Source organism: Vipera ursinii, assembly GCF_947247035.1.
Source record: "Vipera ursinii genome assembly, chromosome: 7".
Lineage (NCBI taxonomy): Eukaryota > Metazoa > Chordata > Lepidosauria > Squamata > Viperidae > Vipera > Vipera ursinii.
In genome coordinates this window covers 21,939,924-21,965,308 of record NC_139521.1, presented here as the reverse complement: position 1 = coordinate 21,965,308, position 25,385 = coordinate 21,939,924, and the positions used below count along the sequence as shown (strand labels likewise).

The window sequence follows — 25,385 nt, the reverse complement described above, 5'->3', positions numbered from 1 at the left end:
TTCATATAATCCATTTTAGGCTCTAATAAGTGAACATTAGCAAGCAAAATAGATGGAAGTGACACTCTAAATCAGGCATGTCAAACTGCTGGCCCGCCGGCTGGATGCATCACACCAAAACCACGCCCACCCCATTGCCGGCAATGGGGTAAAGTCATGATACATCACAAGTTTAGCATGCCTGCTCTAAATGGTTTAGCCTTTAACCTAGTTGTTAGCTCTCCAACTCTGCGTCCTACGTTTGGCCTTCAGTGATCCATTTGGCTTTCCATTGGGAATCAATGTTAATGTTGTTGGGCAGATGTTGTGCAAGTGCCAGTGAGGGTTTCCTGGATTTAAGTCTTCCATAAATGAGGAAGGTCAGCATGCACTGCTAGAACTGAGTTGTTCATAATTTTTCTGTATTCTTTCACAGGTGCACCTTGCCTTTGTAAAGCTGGTGCTATATGGTTCAGAATAGAATAGAATAGAGCTGGAAGGGACCTTGGAGATCTTCTAGTCCAACCTCGTCCTTGAGCAGGAAAACTTATACCATTTCAGACAAGTGACTCCCTAGTCTCCAGTGTTGGAGTGCCCACAACTTCTGAAGGCAAGCTGTTCCACAGGTTAATTGTCCTCACTGTTAGGAAGTTTGACGCCCTCTTCTTTGTGGCAGTCCCTCAAATACTGGAATACTGCTATCACGGCACCCCTATTTCTTCCTTTCTTTAGACTAGCCAAATCCAAGTCCTACAGCTGTTCTTTATATGTTTTAGTCTCCAGGCCTTTGATCATTTTAGTTGCTCTTCTCTGAACTTTTTTTCCCAAAGTCTCAACATCTTCTTTGTAGTATGGTGACTAAAATTAGTTGCAGTATTCCAGGTGTGGTCTTACTAGGGTTTTATAAAGTGGTACTAATACTTCACATGATCTTGATTCTATGCACCTGTTTATACAACCCAGGATTGTATTAGCTTTTTTGGCTGCTGCTGCACAATGCTGGCTCATAGTCAAGTGATCATCCACTAGGACTCCAAGTTTATTTTATTTATTTTATTTTAATTCCATTTATATCCCACCCTTCTCCGAAGACTCAGGGCGGCTTACAAGCTCAGCAGTAGCCTCTCACAGTTCCCTCTCACAGTTATTGTTTTTGAGCCATATCTCACCTAATCTGTACTTAAACCTTTGGTTTTTCCTGCCTAAATGTAAAACTTTGTTTTTCTCCACATTGAAACTCATTTTCTTGGATAGGGCCCATTATTCAAGTTTGTCAAGATTTTTTTGGATCCTAAGCTTGTCTTCTTGGGTTTTGGCTATTCCTGCTAGTTTGGTATCTGCAAATTTGATGAGTTCCCCTTCTATTCCTTCATCTAAGTCATTAATGAAGATATTGAAGAGTACTGGGCTTAAGATGGAGCCTTATGATACCCCGCTCTTTATTTCTCTCCATGTGGATGTAGTGCCATTGAGGACTACTTGCTGAATACAGTTTGTCAGCCAGCTACACATCCATCTGGTGGTGATGTTGTCTATCCCACCTTTTTTGAGCTTACTAAGCATCAGGTTGTGGTCTAGTTTGTCAAATGCCTTACTGAAGTCTAAATATACTATGTCCACAGTGTTTCGCTGATCTACTAATTTAGTCACTTTATCAAACAATGAAATAAGATTGGTTTTTTTCTTCTTGTGTTGTTTTCCCCTTTAGGATTTTTGTCCATGGAATCTTTCCTAGGTTTTCTCTGAATTTGTTAAAATCAGCTCTTTTGAAGTTTAAGACTCTGGTTGGACAATTTTCTATTGTTTGCATTATATTGAATTTCAGCATTATGTGGTCACTTTCACCCAAGGTTCTGGCAATTTCAATTCTCTCTGTCACTTCTTCTCGATTAGTAAGGAATAGGTCCAGTATAGCTTTACTTCTAGTTCCTCCTCTACCTTTGGGATCATAAAGTTGTTGGCTAGGTTGGTTAAGAATCTGTTTGATCTCCCACTCGCTGCAGTTTGTCTCCCAGTTGATATCTGGATAGTTGAAGTCTCCCATTACTACTGTGGTATGCTTCCTATATACGTTTGTTAACTGGTTGGCAAAGAATTCATCTATTTCTTCTGATTGGTTGAGTGGTCTGTAATATACACCTATGGCAATGTCACTTTTTCCCCATTTTGTATTGACCCATATACATTGTGGTGGGATTTTATCTTTGATCACGTGCATTTCTGTAGATATGTAGTGTTCTCTTACATATCATGCAACTCCCCCTCCTCTTTTTGTAGATCTATTTCTTTTGAACAATTTGTATCCATCAGTCCATTCCAGTCATGGGTTTCATCCCACCAGGTTTCTCTAATGCCAACTATGTCATACCGGCCAACATATGCTAGCTGTTGTTAAGGTGGAAGCACATAGTTTTGCTAGTGCTAGGAGTGAACCTCCAGTCAGTGAAGAATTTTCCGAAGATATTAAGATCTTTGGACAGGAGTCTGTCAGCCACTTCAATGTGTGTGTGTCTATGTGTATGTGTGTGTTTGTACTGCTATGGCCAAATCATCTGTGTATCCAAATTTGCATCTCCTTGTTGCTGGCATATCTGACATGTTGTCAGAGCCCACTTCAAAACCTCATCCCAAGAAAGCAGGACTCTTGGAACAGTTTCATTCCAAAAGGAACTTTTATTTAAAAGAGCCTTGGTGGAGCAGTGGGCTAATGCCTCCTTAAGTAACACCAGCTGCCTGCAATTAGTGCAGGTTCGAGTCCCACCAGGCTCAAGGTTGACTCAGCCTTCCATCCTTCCGAGGTAGGTAAAATGAGGACCCAGATTGTTGGGGGCAATTAAGCTGACTTTGTAATAATGCCGCTTGGGGTGTGTGTGAAAGTCCTAACAAGCAGGCATAGACATAGAATGAAGGCTACTGCTAAGCTTGTAAGCCGCCCTGAGTCTTCGGAGAAGGGCGGGATATAAATGGAATTAAAATAAATAAATAAAATAAATTAGGAGAAGCTGAAAGCAGGTATGATAGGCAGGATCTGAGGGTTTCCCGCTTAGATCAATAGGTTAAAAGAGTCCCAAGTAAACCCCACCCCAATAGTTCATCCAGTCAGTTTGAATGGGCCAATCCTTTCTGCTGAGGGAAAGGAGCTGATAACAGGGTCCATTCCCATGGTTGTGAAGATGTTGTTGGGTCTTCACACCTTCCCTTCTGCAGCAAGAGATAAGCCAGATGTCTGGAGGCACATTCCTTTCTCACCCCAAGGTAACATCAAGAGAGAGAGTTCAAAGAGCAAGTGGGTAGAAATAGTGGAAAGGATACATTGTAGCAGAGCAGAGAAACATACCACAGAGCCTTCACTCCCCCCCCAGAACCCTCAGAAAGAAATGAAGAAGAAATGAAGAAGAAATGAAATAGCTCCTCCCCCCAGGGAAAATATGGGTTCTGACACATTTATAAGTTGAATAGTGTGAGTGCCTTGTGGGAGGCTGTTCTTTAATCTTCTTACCTTACTTATGCTGTCTCCCATTATTATCTGAAAGGACTTATCATTCAGCATGTTGTTAGTCAATAGAGATTTTTGCAGAAGATAATATAGATGTTAAATAGAAGCAGAAAATTGACAGGAGTTGCAACTCTGCTGGGTTAAATAGAATTTAATGGGAATTGATACTGAAGGGCTCTGCTTGGGAAGTATGGTTGAGATGTTACCTTCTGACCAGAAAGTTCTCAGCATTGCATAGAAGCAGTATTCATAAAATACAATAACACAATATGCACAAGTGTTGCATTTAGTACCAGAATAAACTTTTTCTGTGTGCTTTCAATTGAGTACTGACTTCTGGCAACTGCTTAGACTAGAATCTGAAGTTTTGTTGGCTAGGTTTTGGAAGAGGTTTGCCACTGCCTTCTTCCTATGGCTGAGAGAGAGAGTGACTGGCCAAGGTCAACCAGCTAATTTTGTGCCTAAACAAGACTAGAACTCTGGCCGCTTGGTTTCTAGATGGATGCCTTAATCATTATACCGAACTGGCTATCAGATTAAACACATGTAATGAGAAGGTCCAAAATTTGGAGGACACCAAAGAAAAATTATCCATTGTTGCAGGTTCAAAAAAATAATCCTAAATAACTAGTGTTGTTAAGAGTTAAAATTCCTGGACAAAGTGCCTATATTGATTTAACACTATTTAAAATCAGTGATCAGAATTTGTGTGTGCTTTAATCAAATTAGAATTTAATCTTGGTTATAGTTCAGCTTCTGCCAACCTAGCAGTTCGAAAGCACGTAAAAATGCCAGTAGAAAAATAGGGACCACTATGGTGGGAAGGAAACAGTGTTCCATGCGCCTTTGGCGTCTAGTCATGCCGGCCACATGACCACGGAGACGTCCTCGGACAAGCGCTGGCTCTTCGGCTTTGAAACAGTGATGAGCACCGGCCCCTAGAGTTGGAAACAACTAGCATGCATGTGCAGAGGAACCTTTACCTTTACTTTATAGTTCAAGAAAAATAATGGTGTGGGTAAGGATTGATAATTTACATGCTGTTTGAGTTGTACCTAATGTGGGGCATTTAAAATTGGTAATTGATGTTCTTCCCATCATTTCTTTCTCCAACAGATGTTGGGACATTGCTTGGCAGTCGAATCTGGGAACAGCTGGGAAAGGAGGTATACCCTGCTCTTGATGCTGCCCTTACCATGGCAGGAGGTAAAAGAATCACTGCATTTATAAATGTCAAATTATGGGGATACAGTTGGCTGCAAACTTTAGATCCATACAATCATCAGACTGCTGAAATGCCTCCTACTGTGTATTTCTGATTGTATACAGTGTATTCCAAATGCAATCAATCACAGATCTTTTGCAAAAGCTCTGAAGTGATGCAGAGACCCTCTGTCCTTCTCCATATGATGTTGCCAACCCCCTTTAAAAGCTAGGAGCTTTGAAATAATGTCAAAATATTTAGATTGATTGGGGACTGAACATTCACAGTGCCATTAACAACTACACACCCACAAATTGCATAGAATTTGCTAGACAAATTTCCCCCTGTCATGTATCCACCATGATTTTTTCTAGAGACAGTCCACAGCTGCATGCAAAAATTTAGGCAACTCTGATCCAATTGTGTATTTCCATCAATGCCTAAATGAACAAAAAAAGCTCTGCATGGGAAGGTGTCCATATTTTTTGTCTCTCTTTGCTTATTTTGAATTGAGACAGCTGCATATAATCAGTAAGCATGCATTCATATTTTCGGAAAGATGTGCTTAGCCTTGCCCTATGCAGAGGTGGTGTCATCTTTTGTGTGCTTATGAATTCATTGAAACCTAAGAGTTTAGTCAGATGTGTCTAAACTTCTGCATCCAACTGATGTGGATGTGACTCTCATAGAAAAAAGTAGTAGAATGGAAGGTAGATGGCAGGGAGAAGTGCAGGCAAGGATTAAGCATTCCACTTCTATCTGCTGGTCTCCCCGCAGTTTAACCCATCACCTCACTGCTTTGCAGCTGTTGGGAGATTTAACTCCCTTGGCTTGGACTGCTTGATTGTGTGCTTTCAGCTCTAGTTCCCATTAAGATGAAACATACAAAGTGCCAAACATCATAGTTGGTAGAGCGTAGCTAGAAGGGCTACTCTTCTTAATGGTAGAAATGCTATGTTGGCCATCAAACTGTTTGCATTTTTCAATCTTTATCCTGCATTCTTTCTTTTATTTTTCGGTCTTGAAGTCAAGGTGGAAAGGGCCATTAAAGGTAAAATGATCTGAAATGCATTTTGTGAAGTGCCTCCTATAGTTTCTACTCTCCATGCAGTTTGTCTTGTCATATTTCTCTTTTTTTCAGCAATTCATTGCTTTGCTCCTTGGGTCAGATCACAACACATTGCTTGCCCATTAGTTCTGGCTGCTTTTTGTAACTTATTTATTCCTGCAAACCTTCTTAAATCCTACAGTGCTGCTCAGGAGCAAAAGGCTATGGATTGAAGCTTATATTGCTTGTTTGTTGTAAACAGCAACATGTTCCCAGCTCCTCCAGCTAGCAGATATGCAGAAGTGATGGAAAATGTGCATTAGTAGCAATTAGTAGGGTTTGTTAGTGAAAGGGAATGTAGGACAAATATTTTTAATTTGATTACTACTTATTTCATTTATTTTTGATCCAATGTAGGATGCATTGCATTTCAAATATGAGTCTCTTAACAGGGTACTTTGGAATGTATGGGAACACAGACATCTGCATCTATCAAAGTGTTACCTTTTCCTGGGATTACATGGCTGTCCTCAGCATTGTCCTCTAAAACAGCGTTTCCCAACCTTAGGAACTTGAAGATGCGTGGACTTCAACTCCCAGAATTCCCCAGCCAGCATAGCTGGCTGGGGAATTCTGGGAGTTGAAGTCCACGCATCTTCAAGTTCCTAAGGTTGGGAAACGCTGCTCTAAAAAGATGCAGCTGCTGTAAAGAGTTGTAGGTAGATGCTATGTTTGCAATCCGATACACCCCAAATAATTCTTTTAGAATAAAATCTGAAGCATTGCACTGTTTTAGTTGATTTATCACTTCAAACCTAATAGTAGTTAATACTAAAGGTAGACAAAATAGTTTGAAATAGAAATATTCCAACCACAAAGGGAGCTGTTCCAACTGCAGCACAGCTGTTACAAGTGTTCCAGTCTCAGATCAAGGAGATGTGACATATCAGAAATTGTCTGATCTCAAAATGGACAATCCAGTTGCAAAGTGGCAGTCCATTTCAAGACTGGCCATTCCAGGATGGTGGGTCCAAATAAAGCAAGAACCTTTTATTAATATGAACTTTGTTCACTTAGTATATCAATATGTCCAGAGAAATCAGGAAAGTATCTATGTGCCCTTGCAACAAAAGTTATTCTAAATGCTTTAGCAAAGCAAACTAAACTTTGATGGTATCAAACCTCTTCAAGTACTAGTTTATGGTTATTTCTTACCCTTTCAGAGATGATGTTTAACTTTGAACAAGAAAAATGCACAGTTTAGACATTTTGAATAAAACAAATATGTGTTTGTGTAGCTTAGTAAAACTAAACCACAGCATGCAGACTGTAATGAAACTGATCTTTTTACCAATGTAGCTATTAGAGAGACTAAAGAGGCACTGGAGAATGTGAGTGGGTGTCTGGAAATGTTACAGGAGGGCACTGAGAAGCTGCACACCAGCCTGATGGATGTAACAGAAGACTTGATAGATACTCTTAATGATTCAGCTTGCATGGCTACCCAGGTTGCTTCAACTTGCAACCTTATCAAAAATTCTTTGAATCAGCTGATCATTAATGCTAATTACAGCAAGGTAAGCTATACTCTCCATGCTTCTCTAAAAAGTTTGGCCTCTTCTTCAGAAGAAAGATAGGGCTTGCTTGACTGAATGATGAGGAGATAAAAAACTCATACACTGGACAAAGAGTGTGGATTTTCTTGCTGTGCCAAATGTTTATCAGATATCTTAAACCAAGTGAACTGCCTTCATTCCTGTACTCATTAGCTTCCCTTCACATTGCAGAAAAATATGGACTTTTAGAGCATCTTGCCATGTAGAGTTGGTCTGTACTTGCAAGGAAAGGTTTACTTTCAGGAAAATCTGTTTGTCCTTAAAAAAACATTTTATTTGAAGCTAGTCAAATAAACTCCTTTTAGGATTAATGAATAAACAGTAAGAAAAAAGCCATGCAAGATCATTTCAATATGTAATTTCTGCAGCAAGATTATTATATGGAGAGAGATTGAGAGATTCAATACTACCCATTATGGAGGAATGTTTGGTGAAGTTGACAGATTTTGCTCAGATAGATAAATTGACTTCTTCAATTAGAAAAATATTATCTACATTTATTGGTGGTAAGGAGTCGCTTACAGAGTTGTATAAAAATGAAAAAATGAACTTGTGATGTATGTTTTTCGTTAGGTAGGATAGATTATAGAAATAAGAGTACTTTAGAGATTAAACATATTTTTTCTTTAAAATCTTTCTTTTTTTCTTTATCATTAACATGCCATTAGCATGCTAACTTGCAAATTTTCTGTATTTGTTAAATCTTACAGTAAAATTGTTCACTCAGCAGTCTATTTGACAGTGTAAAGATGGAACAGCACACAGTCTCAATTGAATTGTATAATATGTGTATTTTTAAGAGAAATGAACAAATATATGTTCCAAAGTTGGTACAGCAACATGGTTTCTGTAACAATAGCTTAAGTTGGAAATCTATTTGCAACCACTGTGCAAATATTTAAGTGTATTTTGTGTGTTTAGTGCATTCATAAAGAAGACAGATAAAATATTATACAGATAGAGTTAGGAAATCTGGGATCCTTAGTGTTCTATGGGCTTGGTGGCTTCTTGCAGATGTTTCATTACCAAAGTAGGTAACATCATCAGTGCTAGAAGTTAGGAAACCCTACTGGCCTATCTGAACTGTAAATTTTGGTGACAAATTGGATATAATTGGATATAATCACTGTTTCAGGTGGCCTTCACCTCACTTTATGTACTTCAAGTGAAGGAGAAAAAATACATGGATGGAGGAGAACCATGGATGGGGTATTAAAGTGATCTTGGAAGTTATAATGAAGTCGAATCTAAGTTCTGAGATTTTGATAAAAATGTAGAAGCTGCAGTAGTACATATGCTTTTCTTGTGTTATATTTCCCATTCTGTTGGGAAAAGGAGATGAGATGGAATGGAATGGAATGGAATGGAATGGAATGGAATGGAATGGAATAGAATAGAATAGAATAGAATAGAATAGAATAGAATAGAATAGAATAGAATAGAATAGAATAGAATAGAATAGAATAGAATAGAATAGCCTATACCATTTCAGACAAGTGACTGTCTATTCTCTTCTTAAAAACCTCCAGTGATGGAGCACCCATGATTTCTGAGGGCAAGCTGTTCCATTGCTTAATTGTCCTCACTCTTAGGAACTTTCTCCTTAATTCCAGGTTGCCTCTCTCTTTGGTCAGTTTCCAACCATTGTTTCTTGTCCTGCCTTCTGGTACTTTGGAGAATAGTTTGACTCCCTCTTCTTTGTGGCAGCCACTCAAATACTGGAATACTGCTATCATGTCACCCCTGTTTCTTCTTTTCCATTTATCTAAAATAAGACTATTTTTCTTTAATCTCTCTCTTTCCAAATGATTTATCTTTAAAGTGGCAGGATCATTTTAAATGGTTCAGAATATAATAATGGAGGCAGGTTTTGTTTTTATCTAATATAATCTATTTAATCTTCCTTTGATGGGAATTGGATTAACTTCAGGATCATCTTCCTTTCCTGTAAATATGTCTACTTCCCAACAAAGAGAATCGATAGAATAGTCATATTTTCAGTGCACTTTCTGGTCCAGTGAAGCCAGAGGATAAACAGTACAGTGCTAATAGGTATGAGAGTGTCCATTATTTTCTTTCCCCACAAATTTTCTAAAGCTCCCCAAATTAGATTCAAATATTTTAATTTATTTTCTTAAAAAAAACCTGCTGGGGGAAATGACACCCAGCTGAGTTTTCAGCACAACTAGATGATTGACTACCATTCTGCTGATTGATGTAGAAAATCTGGTCTGGGTCTTGGCAAAGACCCAAACAATCTGACAGCATCATGAGCTTTGTTTGTATTACATATGCAGCTCACATGAAAATCACTTTTATTGATTAGCTATAAGGCCAGAGAAATAATCTTTAAAATTTATTTTTCCCTTAGCAAAAGCTGTAACATAAAACAGAAAGTGCAGATGTTTCTTAGTGAGATGATTGAAGAGTGTCTAAATTGGCAAGAATAATGGAGGAAAGTTTAGGATGCTTTTTGTGATATTAGGATAATGCAGTAGTATAATGAGCAAAATTTTGAGTACTTCTATAGATTGCAAGATTAACCTGAAATTATTTTTCCCTTCTTTTAGTTACCAGGAGTGAACCCTCAGCTTGTCAAAGTCAACGAAGTTCTTAAAATAGACCTTTCCAATCTAATTCAAAAGGTATGATTGTACCTGGTAAAGATACATATATTTGTCTACATGTTGCATTCCAAATGGCATTCTATTGCTTATCATGTTGCTTTAGATATTCATAAATTATTTCAGCAAGCAGATACTCCAATGTGGAAGGTGTGCACAAGGGAAACTCAGTTTCTTTGTTAATATTTTCTAGCATTTGGAGCTGAAATACAAAGTGAAACACAGTTTAATCTTTAGCACAAGGCAACATACACATTTGTTTAGCAACCATTCAAAGTTACAGTGGCACTGAATACAATAACTTGCAATCAACCCCCACACTTAATGACTGTTGCAGCATCCCTATGGTCATGTGATCCAAATTCAGGCACTTGTATTCACGATGGTTGCAGCATCCCAGGATTATGTGATCACTAAATGCAACCTTCCCAGCTGGCCTCTGTCCACAAAGTAAATGGAGGCAGCCAGATTTTCCTAACAGCCATGAGAGTCACTTAACAACTACAGTGATTTACTTAGCAACCATGGCCAAACATGATGTAAAATTGGGTGTGACTCACTTAACAACCACCTTATTTAGAAATGGAAATCCTGGTTCCCAATATAGTCATAAGTTGAGGACTGTATCTTCTTATTTGGGATGGAGTATCCTGAACGAAAAATCTTAATGCTTATGACTTTCATCCTGTTTCATTCTCCTGTCTGCTAACATTAGGAACTCCTAGCTTAAAACTGGAAATCTTAGTATCATCTAAGTTGGGAAGTGCAAATAACTTGGGTCTATGTCAATTCAGGTCATAGTTGTCCCAGAGATGCTTTTTCAGGAGGCAACTGGACATTCTGGTTTTTCTTTGAAGACATTTCACTTCTCATCCAAGAAGCTTCTTCAGCTCTGACTGGATGGTGGGGAATGGAAGGATTTGCATTCTTTTTTTCTTTTAGAGAGTTGTTGAGGCCATCTGAAGGTTTATCTGTGTCATCAGGGTCACCTGAGTACTGCAAATGGGTGTGGAGCCTTCTTGGAACTGTTGAAAGGACTGTGTTGTAGACTTGAGATAGATGATGTCACATCCCTCCCCCTCTGTTGAGAGATGGCTGATCAAATTTTGACATAGATGACCTTTTTGACCCCTCTTTCAAACCCGCAGTCGTCTCTGTCTAAAATGTGGATTTTGCTGTCTTCAAAAGAGTGGTCTTTGTCTTTTAAATGCAGATGGACTGCTGAATCTTGTCCTGATGAATTTGTTCTCCTATGTTGTGCCATGTGTTTATGAAGTAGTTGTTTCGTTTTGTTTGGGGAAATGAAACAACCACTTCATAAATGCATGGCACAACATAGGAAAACAAATCCATAAGGACAAGATTCAGCAGTCCATCTGCATTTAAAAGACAAAGGGCATTCTTTCAAAGTCCACAATGTGGACAGAGAGGACCGCTGGTTTGGAAGAGGGGGTCAAGAAGGCCATCTATGTCAAAACTGAACAGCCCTCTCTCAACAGAGGGGGAGGGATACGGCATCTATCTCCAGTCTACAACACAGTCCTTTCAACAGTTCCAAGAAGGCTCTATACCCATTTGTACTACTCAGGTGACCCTGATGACACAGATAAACCTCCAGGTGGCCTCAATGACTTGCTAAAAATGCAAATGACCAGCTGTCTGCAAAGAGTATAAATCCTTCCATTCCCCACCATCCAGTCAGAGCTGAAGAAGCTTTTTGGATGAAAAGTGAAATATCTTCAAAGTAAAACAAGAAAGTCCAGTCACCTTGTGAAAAAGCATCTTTGGGACAAATACTGTAGCTTTCATGTTTTTTGTTCTGCACATCATGCAATTGTGGACATAAGCACATATTTTGCATCTGCTTGTGGATGATGCTTATAATATTTGAAGCTATTGATTTCTTAACTTTGAAGAGTTCCTACACACGTTTATGAATTTGCAGCTACAACACAGGTGGCGCCATACATTATTAGTTTATCTTGATGGTGCAAATCACAAGGGCCTATGATTCTAAAATACTCTGAGTTGGGTTGCTGTGGGCAGGAGGTGGGGGGTTACTGTGTCATGGGAAATCAAAGAGTGTTCATTTGAACCAGTCAGCTAAAATAAGTAATAAATGAATAGATTGTGGAAACAGGACCACAGTATTTGGAGGCATCTCACAGACTCACAGAGGCTGTTCTGTATATGTTGAGGCCTCTCTATTAGAGGAGAAGAGTGATTTTCCCCTTCATGTCATACCTCAAGAACATACCAGCTCAGAGTGTTGAGAAAGAGAGCTGAATTTAAATTTGTCCATGGTGAAATTTTTGCCTGATAAAAACTGGCAGTTTTCTAAATTTTTTTGAGGTGATGAGGGCTAAGAACATAGATCCACCTACTCTTCTACCAGGCCCAGCATGCTGCTGATAAGTAGAACCATCAGTGGGCTCACATAGTGGTCAGAATGTTTGAGTTTAGTGGATTCTGGAATAAGAATGCACCCTTAAATTCTGTTTGCAATTTATATTTCAGTTTCTAAAATTAAAATGGAGTGGTAATGTACAGAGTTACATTAACAAGGATTAGTCTGCTTCTTCTTAAATACAGAAATAAATGCTATCTTTTGTAATTGAGGTATTGCTGGATGTGTTCATTCCAGGGTTATGCAGCATTCAATGATACTCCTGAACTGGTACAGGATCAAACAAAGAATATTTTATCAGGTAAGGAAGATAAAGGGATTAATTTGCTGACTGCAAAGGCTTAAGTGATTGGAATACACAATTTAATAGAAAAATGGGAAACTTCCTATAAAAGAATGAGAAAAAACAATTAAAATATAGGACTGTTATGTGTTAATAAATAGAAGTTAGGTATACTTTGAGGTCCTTGGTGCTCTCTGAACTTGGTTGCATCACCAAACTAGGTAACATCTTCCGCACTGATGATATTGCCTAGTTCAGGGGTCGGCAACCTGAAATGGTGAAAGAACCACTCGGAACTGGTTCCCTCACAAAAGAAAAAAGTGGGAGCTGCAAAATGCGTGCACGCATGCGTGCATGCGCAGAACAATAGGCTTCATTGAAGAGTGGAGCCTCAGGTGAGACATGCACTGGCCCTGCCCTCCCCACCCATCCAGCTCTCTGCAGCTCAATCCGAGGGTTGCCTCTGGCTTAGCAACTTCTGCAACTTCACACATGCAACCACTTGCTCTTTCACACCCTGCCACCGCCCAGCAAACAGGGCAACCAAGGTGGGAATCTCCCTGGCATTCTGTCGCTCGCCTGCCTCCCCTCCTTCACCTGCAAACTCCTGCCACCCCCGCCTCTCCATCAGGCAACACCCGCCAGCTTCCAGACACCTCGTGAGTTGCCCTCCAGACTTGGTCAGCTCAGGAATGGCACAAACTCACTGCCCCTCCCTCAGTCCCCTTCTAGCTGCTATCCTCCTGGCCATCGCTTTGGCACATGCCCAGGCCGCCTGGCTCCCTTTTCCACAGTGCTCCCTTTGTTCCCCACTGAACTTCCAACTCCCACCCATGCCCAGCTCTTGAGCACTGCTCACAGCAGAGCAGCCGCCCGGCACCTCTTGCCACATGGTGCCTTCCACAGACAGCCCCCTCCGCTTTCCTCCGGCTGGGCAGAGCGGTTTCCCAGGATCACCACCTTTCGGTAGCACACAAACGGCATTGTCCAGCAGCGGCTCCAAGGTCAACCGAGTGCAGGGGGAGAAGGGTAGTAGTGGGGGGGAAAGGAAAGGGTGGATTACCGTGAGGCAGGTGGGCCAAGCAATAAAGAGCCCGCCTGGGGACACCACAACTACAAATGGAGCGTGTGGGTTCCAAACATACAACTGAGTGTAAGTGCGTGCCCTGGGTGCCCTTTATTTTGCTTCTCGGGCGGAGGAAAAGGCATCGGAGGTGCTTTTGCTAAGCTCGGCTCCTCGCATGGCTTCAATTATGTCCTGCTTTGGCGTGAACATTGCCAAATGTATGTGAAATTTAATTCCCGAATAAAAGCAACATCTCTGAAGTAATGAAAGTCCTTCTCTGGGAAGAATCGGAGTGTGAAGAGTTTTTCTTCACAGCTCACACCTCCTCCTTCTGCTGCCAGCAGCATCGCCCGCACCCGCTTGCCGAGTACTACCTGGCCCGTTGCTGTTTGTGCAGGGACCCGGAGGCATCCCCACCCCCATATGGGGATCCGCCTGCCTCCGGCACCCCGTTCTCTCAGCTGCCTGGCCCGAATGAAGGGGGTGGCAGAGGCTTGCAGAGCTGTTGCCTTCAGCTGCTTTTCTTTTGGGCCATCCAGCCTCTGCTGCCCCATTCTCAGCTGCCTGGCCCAAATGAAGGGGGCGGTGGAGGTTTGCAGAGCTGCTGCTTTCAGCTCCTCTTCATTCGGGCCAGGCAGCTGAGAGAAGGGGGAGGCGGAGGCTGGCTGGCCCGAACGAAGAGGAGCCAAAGGCAGCAGCTCTGCAAGCCTCTGCCACCCCCTTCATTCAGGCCAGGCAGCTAAGAGAATGGGGCGGTGGAGGCTGGATGGCCCAAAAGAAAAGCAGCTGAAGGCAGCAGCTCTGCAAGCCTCTGCCACCCCCTTCGTTCGGGCCAGGCAGCTGAGCGAACGGAGCAGCGGAGGCTGGATGACACGAAAGAAAAGCAGCCGAAGGCAGCAGCTCTGCAAACCTCCACCGCCCCCTTCGTTCAGGCCAGGCAGCTGAGAGAAGGCAGTGGTGGAGGCTGGATGGCCCAAATGAAGAGGAGCTGAAGACAGAAGCTCTGCAAGCCTCCGCCGCCCCACCAAACTAAGATGAGCCGAAAGCAGCAGCTCTGCAAGCTTTCGCCGCCCCCTTCTCTCAGCTGTCTGGCCCGAACAAAGGGGTTGGCAGAGGCTTGCAGAGCTGCTGCCTTTGGCTCCTCTTCCTTAGGGCCAGTCAGCTGAGAGAAGACAACGTCCAAAAGCCGGAGGTTGACAGGAGAAGCTTCTGAGACCCCCAGTGGGACCCCCCAGGCTAGCAGAGGTGGCGGTGGAGCAGGACAAGGGGAGACCTGCCAGGCAGGGAAGAGGCAGGCCTGGGGCACCCCAAGACTGGTCGCCCCCACCCGTGTAGCAGGTAGAAAAAGGGCCCACTCACCTTTCCAGTCCTCCCTTCTCTTCCTCCACTTCCTCCGCTGCCACCATGTTCAGTCTGAAGAAGCAAAGAGGTTTGTGGCCAGTCCCACAAACGGCTTGTCAGCAGTCCCACAAACCAAAGAAGTTCAACCAATCAATTCAAACTTTGGGAGTTTTTTGTGAGCAGTTTGAATTGATTGATTGAACCTTTTTAGTCCCACTTTTTTTTCGAAACTGCAAATGGCAGAGGAGGACTGGGAGCTGCAGGAGATGGCTTAAAGAGCCGCATGTGGCTCCAGAGCCACGGATTGCCGACCCATGGCCTAGTTGAATAATGAAACATCTGCAGAACAGCAACCAAGCTCAGAGAACACCAAGGACACCATAATTCAACCCTGATCTACAAATATTCTCTTCCATTGATAACACTAAATATATCAAAGTTTAGTGATTCTAAATTGTTCTACATTTTAGAGTCATTATAGGCATCTAGGGTTGCTTCAACATAATCTTGGCTATTTAGGATTGGAGTATACAGTATTTGTTCATTATGTGAGACATAAAATCACAGCAAAGCTGTGGGAAAAAGCTATTGAGGGAAGCAGTACATAGAAAACAGGGGATAGAAAAGGGGAATAGTAGCAATCTAGCTATGTAAACCTGATCCCTGATTCAAGAATGTGAGCTTGCTTATACCATGACCTGAGGATATATTTTTGAAAAGAACAATTGTAATGTCTGCTCAGGAGTAAGATGCTCTCATGGGCTCTAAGATGGAAGTTGCTGAAGAGGCAACCCCAGATATGAACTGTGCTTGGAGCATGATGATTCACAAGATTTCTTACATGAGTCTTCTATTTATCTCCTTGTTTGATGTGTGTGGTTTATTAGTGCCAGCCTATTTACAATTATTCCCCAAAACAAAGCAAAATCAGAGCATCATTCATGAACTCTAGATAGTATTGCTAAAGAGAGGTATTGACTTACCATAAGTTGTTGAGGTACATGAGAATCTAAAGGAGAAGGGCCAAGGAAGGAATGCGGCCTTGAGGAGCAAGGCGGATGTAGGGAAAAGTTTGAATAAAGCATATGAAGATCCTTCGGAGAAGGCACTGGGATGTCCTTCTCATCTCTCCATGCTTTGATGTAAAAGATAAAAATAATGTACAAAGCTATGGTATAGAATCTATGTAGAAAGGTTGATCATGGATTCTCTTAATTATCAATTCCCAGGAATTTCAATGTAAGAATTAATTTCCTTTCCAGTAAATTTCCTTTTCATATAAACTTTTTAATTTTTATTCCCAAATGAACATTTGGAATCCTTCAAGAACCAAGTAAATTTGCTTTTAGGTCAAGATTTGGCCCGTAAACTTCTGTTTGACCACTCCAGCCACAAGTTTAGTAGCTTATAACTTCTTTTCATGAGCTATGTCCTTGCATGCTATAAAGAGAACCAAAGAAAGTGTTTATTAACCTCTTCTAATTTTCATTCTTGCATATGGATCCGTTCTGCCATTATAAGCAGCTGTACCTCGTAAGTTTTCAAAGAGCATGGAAATAATGTAAATGTAAACATATGCATGCTTTGTTTAAAAAAAAGGTGAAATTATTCTCAGAATGTCTTTTTCAACCAGGGAGATGTTAAAAACAAAGCAAAGCAACTACTCGGTTATCTTTAATATGCATTAAGCAAAAACCCCATTGCTTTTGTGGAAATTGCATACCACTTTCTGCCTAGTGAAAAAAATGTGTTTAGAAGCATTCAGAATGTTTCTTCTCACAGTAAACTTTAAAAATGCCTATGGTAGTGCTGATGTGCAAATTATTTTTAATTAAAGGTGATCAGTGTATATTTAGCTTGCCACTAAGGAGAAAATTAGATATCATATCTACAACCTAATGATTGATATGTGTCAGATATTGCTTGCAATGCAGATGAAGATGTTAGTCACCTATTTCTACTTAAATCCATCTATTTTCATCCCTAAAACTCACAGTTCATTTCTTTCTCATAATTCCTGGTAGATTTTCTTGAAGGCAAAAGGTAAAAACAAATTGAGGGGCATTCTTAAATTTCACAGAGAGACTTAATACATTGCTTTTAGCAGATCCTAGAAACTGATGGGGTTCCAAATTTCATGTTATTTTTAATACATATTGACAGTTACGGCATTCCCTATTATAAAGTGATTTAATAGAGCAGCCATATTCTTTGCAAGTCCATATCTCCATAAGCAGGCACTATTACCAACATATAAATAACATATCAAAATGTTTCTTGCACAAATGTTTATGACATTTAAAAGAAGCAAATAAAATAACTACTCTTGCTTCTAGTCCTGCTTGTGCAGTGACTCTGGATCTGAGGGGTTTTTTTTGTTTTGTTTTGTTTTGTTTTTGCTATTGCAGAAACATATCTCAATCCAGAATTAGAATTCTTTCCATGTAAATGTAAGACTGGAGGGAAAAAAACAAATGAACTGGTTTAGACATGCCTAGTTATGTTAACTTCTTTGGAAATATTTGGATGATCAATCAAATAGAGTGATTTTGAACTACAGTTCAATTCATACCATATTCTTAGTAGGGTCAAGACCGTGTGCCATAGAACAGAGCTTTTCAACCTTTTCAGAGATTGTACCACTTTTAGGATATGGCAATATTCAAGTACCACCAGTCGCCTAACAGGTGGGCATGGCCTGCTTGATGCTACTCATTGGACACAGCTGACTCGAGACAGTTGGGTCGGAATGGAATAAGTCACACCAGCTAACTCGATGTGGGGACAACTCGGTACCTCACATACTCCTCCCATCCCCAAACTGCTAGCAGCCAAGCAAATGTGTGTGTGCACACATATGCACACACACTGTATTCCAGAGGAAGGAGAGGGCCTTCTCCCCAAGCCCAGGCGTGATTGGCAATTTGCTAGCTCAGATGTGGATACAAGTCTCCAAACTTGGAATGTTTGTGTGTGTGTGTGTGTGTGTGTGTGTGTGTGTGTGTGTGTAGCACGCTAAAGAGATGTTCTTTTTCTAATCTCAGACATCATTGGTGTTTCCACATCCAGTGCCCCCTTCTGGAAAAGCAGGAGGTGGAGGATGTTTCCAGGAAGCAGTTTCCTCCGAGTCCAACTTCTGTCTTGACAGATCTCTGGATAGCAAGAGGAGGCAGCAAGGGAGCAGTGCTCCCGGGTCCTGCACAAGGGAGGCTGGTCCTTCTCAAAAGGGAATTCCCATTTCTAATCATGCGTGGTAAGGATGCTGGCTTGAAGCAGCCTTCCCTCACACAGCTCCCCTGCCACCTCTTCCTCTTCTCCAGAGATCTGCAGGGGAGACAGAGATCTGGAGGGCAAGGCACAGCCTCCATATTGGCCACTTCTACCTCTCCAAGCCCTCCTCGATTAAACATACATTATATGTAAATTAAAACACAGCCAAAAAGAAAACATAGTTAAATTACTAATTATAGCTCTTCACATATTTTCTGGAAAAAACACCTTTATTGATGTTAGGAAGGAGGAGCAAACCTTATTAGGGAACTCTTAATTGTTCCCTAATAAGTTCCCTTATTAGGGAACTCTTAATTGAAGACCCCAAAAGGTCTTGTTCTTTCTAATCTGCCTTCCCTTTGAGCTTTTAGTTCTCATTATTTTATTATTATGTATTTAAGAAGATCAAAGGCCTCCATAGCTCAGGATACTCACCTTAAAATCAGAACCCAGAAAAAATTACTTAATCCATAATGCCACCTTATGAAGAATGAAGATAATCTTTGGGCCCTGAGAGCATGTAGGTGTCCAGTCAGAATATTAGTGGCACACCTGTCAGCAACTGAAAGTGCATAAGTCCCTTTATTTCCCTGTCTCACAACTCAATCCATACATCCTTTAATTTTCAGACACATCTTTTTCTATAAGCTCCTTAAAAAATCCATAAGGTATACTGTAATTGGCAGGAAAAATAAATCTAGCACTCCTGAATTCTTTCCCCAAGGGGGAAAGGAAAGTTCACAGCCTGCAGGTTGCTAGCAAAGGCATCAAAGAACATAGTTATTTCTGCTAAAGACAAGAATAAATAATGAATCAATTTTGCAGCTTTCTCCTGTTACTACATCCTCTTACCTCCAGAACATGGCCTGGGATTGCACAAAGGGCTAGGCTAAAATCCACTTGAGTAGTATGCAGCCATGTGTTCGGTGCAGACCTTGCCAATGTGATTTTAATAGCTTAGGAAGGGATAGGAAAACCCAAGGAAAACTTTGCAATCAATAAACCATGGTGGACTCTGCTTGTTTTGCCCTATTTTAATTCTCCTCCCCAGCAGCAGCCCATCGATTTTAGAGCTGCATTGCCACAAAGATAGAGGCCTTCAGTCAGGCCATATGCCCCCGATCAGAGGAAAAACCTGAATCCAGCAGGCCAGAAGGCAGCCCAGCCACCACACCTTTTTTTTACAGTGCTTTTCAACCCAACGTAAGTGTACTACCTGCCAGGTGCTGGCGTACCACTGGTTGAAAAGCCCTGCCATAGAGGACACTGTGGACCTACAGGAAACTTCGAAAAAGTGTCTCAGACGCAATCCTAAAATTACTCCTGAGGGGCAGAAAACTTTCCAGACTTTAAGTTCCATCTCATCTTAGATTCCCAGGATAGGATATCCAATTATTTTTCTTCCTTTTAAGAACACTCTCAAAAAACACCCTATTTCCTCCTCAGACAAGTGCTCATTGAGAACTCTGGTTTTTTTTCCTCCTGGTGGAAATGCTTGGTTGGTATTAAACTTTCTTGTCTCACCCCATTGCTCTCAATAGCTCAGAAGCTTCATATCCCATTTGCCAGTCTTCCTGCTTCCCGGATTCATCTCAGCCCAGGCTCATTTCAGGTCCTCCCTCTATATTATTTACTTTCTCAAATTTCAGAAGACTTCTTGATTTCTCTGGGCTCCAATTAGACTGAAAAATGTTAATATAGTGGAAAGCAGATAATATTGGAACCCAGAGCATCAGGAGGACAAATGCTGGAGGCCTGTTTCACTTGGAAATGTTTCTGGCTTCTACCTGCTCTGAGAATAATAATAATAATAATAATAATAATAATAATAATAATAATAATAATAATAATAATAATAATAATAATAATAATAATAACAACAACAACAACAACAGTAACAAACAACAACAACAGTAACAAACAACAACAACAAAACAACCAAGAATAAGAAAATACATAAGCAGAATATCTTGATTTATTAGAAATCACTGTAACTATTGAAGTCCCATGTGTTTCTTATTAAAGTAATAGAATTGCATTTGGTTTGCAGCTGAGAATGTACATGATTAAATGCTTTCACATTTTATTAGGTAGGCTTATGGTCACAGGAGCAGACACAGGTGAGAATAAGGCTGTTGTTTCATTGGAATGAACATGCTGTTGTTTCATTGGAATGAACATGCTGCAGTATAAAGATTGCACAAACTTAAGCATTGCATCCATATGTGAGTTTGCAACATTAAAGGCTTGCTTTTAGAGATGGAGTCCAATAAGTCCTTTTTGTTTGTGGCAAAGTTATTTTGTAGCAAGTTTAATTGAAATCCTTAACATCCTTTTCAGATATAAAAAATATCCTGAAAAATGTTGGTTCAAACATCACAGCCTTCACTAAAAAGCTTCCCATTCAGAAGATTCTAACAGATTTCACGGTATATCTCACTCAGAGTGAAGTGTATGTTGAAGATTATTTTCCATTAGTGGAGCAATATGATTTCTACAGGTATGTAATAATAATAATAATAATAATAATAATAATAATAATAATAATAATAATAATAATAATAATAATAATAATAATAATAATAACAACAACAACAACAACAACAACAATAATAATGCATACAAAGTCAAAATTGAGAAGACAGCAACAGACAGTAAGTGCCGCTTATGCAAAGAAGCTGAAGAAACAGTGGACCACCTGGTAAGCTGCTGCAAGAAGATCGCACAGACTGACAACAAGCAGCGGCATGACAAAGTAGTAACAGTGGTGCATTGGAAGATCTGCAAGAAATATCATTTGCCTTTAAGCAAGAACTGGTGGAATCATAAAATAGAGAAAGTCATAGAAAATGATAAAGTTAAACTGCTCTGGGACTTCAGAATTCAAACAGACAAGCACCTGCAACATAACACCCCAGACTTAACAATTAAGAAAGACAAAAAAGTCTGGATAGTGGATGTGGCAGTGCCTGGAGACAGCAGAATAGACGAGAAAGAACTGGAGAAGATAACAAAATACAAAGACCTACAAATAGAAATAGAAAGACTGTGGCAAAGGCAAGCAAGGGTAGTACCAATAGTAATAGGCGCCTTGGGTGCAATCCCAAAACAACTGGAGCACCACTTGAACACCATTGGCATTGACAAATTTGCCATTAGTCAATTGCAAAAGGCGGCCTTACTAGGAACTGCTTCCATCCTGCGATGATATCTATAATACCATCAAACATCCACATCTGCCTATCCCAGGTCCTTGGTAAGGACCCGATAGGTAGACAAAAATGCCAAATCCAGTCTGAACATCTGGCTGACTGTGCGATGATCAATAATAATAAAGTTGGAAGGTCATCTAGTCCAATCCCCTGCTAAGGGAGGAAACTCTATACCATTTCAGACAAATGGCTGTCCAGTCTCTTCTTAAAACTTCCAGTGTTGGAGCATTCACAGCTTCTCGAGACAGATTGTTCCACTGATTAATTGTTCTAACTGTCAGGAAATTTCTCCTTAGTTCTAGGTTGCTTCTCTCTTTGGTTAGTTTCCATCCATTGCTTCCTGTCTCCCTCTTCTTTGTGACAACCCCTGAGTTATTGGAACACTGCTATCATGTCACCCCTATTTCCTTCTCTTCATTAGACTAGATGTACCCTATTCCAGCAACCGTTTCTTATATTATGTGCATATTATTTTGATGACAAAATGCAAAGGCTATTCTATAAGTATTACTAAAGATGAATACCAGTAAAAATGCTATTTCCAGCTGAAACAAAGGGATGCCTATTATATAATGAAAGTGGTTAGCTATATATAGGTAAACTGGAGAATCATATCTGTGAGCACAGTACAAATACACAATGAGCTGTTGAATAACATGTAGGGTAGCAGTATTTAAAGCCAAAACATTTTAGGTCTAATTTAAATCTACTTCAGGTAGATTTAAGTTACTATAAATTGCATATATCCCTTCATGGATTACTGCCTTGTCGTGGCGAAGGGGCTTGCCTAATTCAATGAAGCTATGAGCTATGCCGTGCAGGGCCACCCAAGATGGAAAGGTCATAACAGAGAGTTCTGACAAAATGTGATGCACTGGAGAAGGAAATGGCAACCCACTCCAGTATCTTTGCCATGAAAAACCTATGGACAGTACCAAAAGGCAAAACGATATGACGCTGGAAGATGAGCCCCTCAGGTCGGAAGGCGTCCAATATGCTACTGGGGAAAAGCAGAGGGCTAGTACTAGTAGCGCCAGAAAGAATGAAGCGACTGGGCCAAAGCCGAAAGAACGCTCAGCTGTGAATGTGTCTGGTGGTGAAAGGAAAGTCTAATGCTGTAAAGATTTTTTCTCCATAGGAACCTGGCATGTAAGATCCATGAATCAAGGAAAGCTGGACGTGGTCAAACAAGAGATGACAAGACTGAACATTGACATCTTAGGTATCAGCGAACTAAAATGGACAGGAATGGGTGAATTTAATTCAGATGACCATCAGGTATACTAATGTGGGCAAGAATCCCTCAGAAGAAATGGAGTAGCCTTCATAGTCAATAAAAGAGTAGGAAAAGCAATACTGGGATACAATCCTCAAAATGACAGAATGATCTCAGTTCGAATCCAAGGCAAACCACTCAATATCACAGTAGTCCAAGTCTATGCCCCAACCACCGGTGCTGAAGAGGATGAAATTGACTGGTTCTATGAAGGCCTACAGCACCTTATAGAAGTAACACCAAACAATGGTGTCCTTATCATCATGGGGGATTGGAATGCTAAAGTAGGAAGCCAAAAGATAACTGGAATAACAGGCAAGTTTGGCCTTGGAATACAAAATAAAGCAGGGCACAGGCTGATAGAATTTTGTCAAGAGAATATGATGGTCATAGCAAACACTCTTTTCCAACAACCCAAGAGACGGCTCTACACATGGACATCACCAGACGGTCAACACAGAAATCAGATTGACTATATGCTCTGCAGCCAAAGATGGAGAAGCTCTATACAGTCAGTAAAAACAAGACCATGAGCTTCTCATTGCAAAGTTTAGGCTTAAACTGAAGAAAGTAGGGAAAAGTGCTAGGCCACTCAGCTATGAATTAAATCATATCCCTGTTGAATATACAGTAGAGGTGACAAATAGATTTAAGGAATTAGATCTGATAGACAGAGTGCCTGAAGAACTATGGACAGAGGTTCGCAACATTGTACAACAGGTAGCAACCAAAACCATCCCAAAGAAAAAGAAATGCAAGAAAGCAAAATGGATGTCTGAGGAAGCTTTGCAAATAGCTGAGGGAAGGAGGGAAGCGAAAGGCAAGGGAGAAAAAGAAAGATATGCCCAATTAAATGCAGAATTCCAGAGAATAGCTAGAAGAGATAAGAATGCCTTCTTAAATGAACAGCACAAAGAAATAGAAGAAAACAATAGAATAGAGAGGACCAGAGATCTTTTCAAGAAAATTGGAGAGATGAAGAGAACGTTTAATGCAAAAATGGGCATGATAAGGGACCAAAATGGCAGGGACATAACAGAGGTAGAAGAGATTAAGAAGAGGTGGCAAAATTACACAGAACTATACAAGAATGAACTTAACGTGCCTGATAATCACAATGAGGTGGTCACGGACCTTGAGCCAGACATCCTAGAATGTGAAGTGAAGTGGGCCTTAGAAAAGCTGAGCAACAACAAAGCTAGTGGAGGTGACAGTATTCCAGCTGAGCTATTCAAAATCTTAAAAGACGATGCAGTAAAAGTGCTACACTCAATTTGCCAGCAAATTTGGAAAACTCAACAGTGGCCACAGGATTGGAAAATATCAGTTTACATTCCAATTCTAAAGAAAAGCAATGCCAAAGAATGTTCAAACTATTGCACCATTGCATTCATTTCTCATGCTAGTAAAGTTATGCTTAAAATCCTACAAGCTAGACTTCAGCAGTATGTGGATCAAGAACTACCAGACGTACAGGCAGGATTTCGAAGAGGCAGAGGAACTAGAGATCAAATTGCCAACATACGCTGGATCATGGAGAAAGCTAGAGAGTTCCAGAAAAACATCTACTTCTGCTTCATTGACTATGCTAAAGCCTTTGATTGTGTGGATCATAAGAAACTGTGGCAAGTCCTTAAAGAGATGGGAGTACCAGACCATTTTATTTGTCTCTTGAGAAACCTATATGCGGGCCAAGAAGCAACAGTGAGAACTGGACACAGAACCACTGATTGGCTCAAAATTGGGAAAGGAGTCCGGCAAGGCTGTATACTGTCACCTTGCCTATTTAACTTATATGCAGAGCACATCATGAGAAAGGCAGGGCTAGATGAATCAAAAGTTGGAATTAAGATTGCCGGAAGAAATATCAACAACCTAAGATATGCAGATGATACCACTCTAATGGCAGAAAGTGAAGAGGAACTAAAGAGCCTCTTGTTGTGAGTAAAGAAGGAGAGTGCAAAACTTGGGTTGAAACTAAACATTAAGAAAACCAAGATCATGGCATCCAGCCCTCTCAATTCCTGGCAAATAGATGGGGAAGAAATGGAGGTAGTGACAGATTTTATTTTCCTGGGCTCCAAGATCACTGCAGATGGGGACTGTAGCCAAGAAATTGAAAGACACTTGCTCCTCGGGAGGAAAGCCATGGCAAATCTAGACCACACACTAAAAAGCAGAGACATCATCCTGTCAACAAAAGTGCGTATAGTCAAGGCTATGGTCTTCCCAGTTGCAATGTATGGCTGTGAAAGTTGGACCATAAAAAAGGCTCAGCGCCAAAGAATTGAGGCCTTTGAACTCTGGTGCTGGAGAAGACTCCTGCGAGTCCCTTGGACTGCAAGGCGATCAAACCGGTGAGTCCTAGAGGAGATCAACCCTGACTGCTCTTTAGAAGGCTAGATTGTGAACTTGAAACTCAAATACTTTGGCCACCTAATGAGAAGGAAGGACTCACTGGAGAAGAGCCTAATACTGGGAAAGGTTGAGGGCAAGAAAAGAAGGGGACGACAGAGAATGAGGTGGCTGGATGGAGTCACTGAAGCAGTAGGCATGAGCTTAA

At 40.8% G+C, this 25,385-nt stretch overlaps 1 protein-coding gene across 1 annotated transcript in view; it reads left to right on the top strand.

Annotated features, from left to right (window-relative positions):
- PROM1 (prominin 1) overlaps positions 1 to 25,385 on the top strand; it is a gene marked incomplete at its 5' end in the record, with an annotated part of 294,047 nt that overhangs the window by 147,948 nt on the left and 120,714 nt on the right. Inside the window, 5 exons of the mRNA XM_083366948.1 lie at positions 4,592 to 4,681; positions 7,087 to 7,304; positions 9,914 to 9,988; positions 12,612 to 12,675; positions 20,675 to 20,834. Of these exons, the coding sequence (XP_083223074.1) occupies positions 4,592 to 4,681; positions 7,087 to 7,304; positions 9,914 to 9,988; positions 12,612 to 12,675; positions 20,675 to 20,834 (607 nt within the window). The remainder of the gene's footprint in view (positions 1 to 4,591; positions 4,682 to 7,086; positions 7,305 to 9,913; positions 9,989 to 12,611; positions 12,676 to 20,674; positions 20,835 to 25,385) is intronic.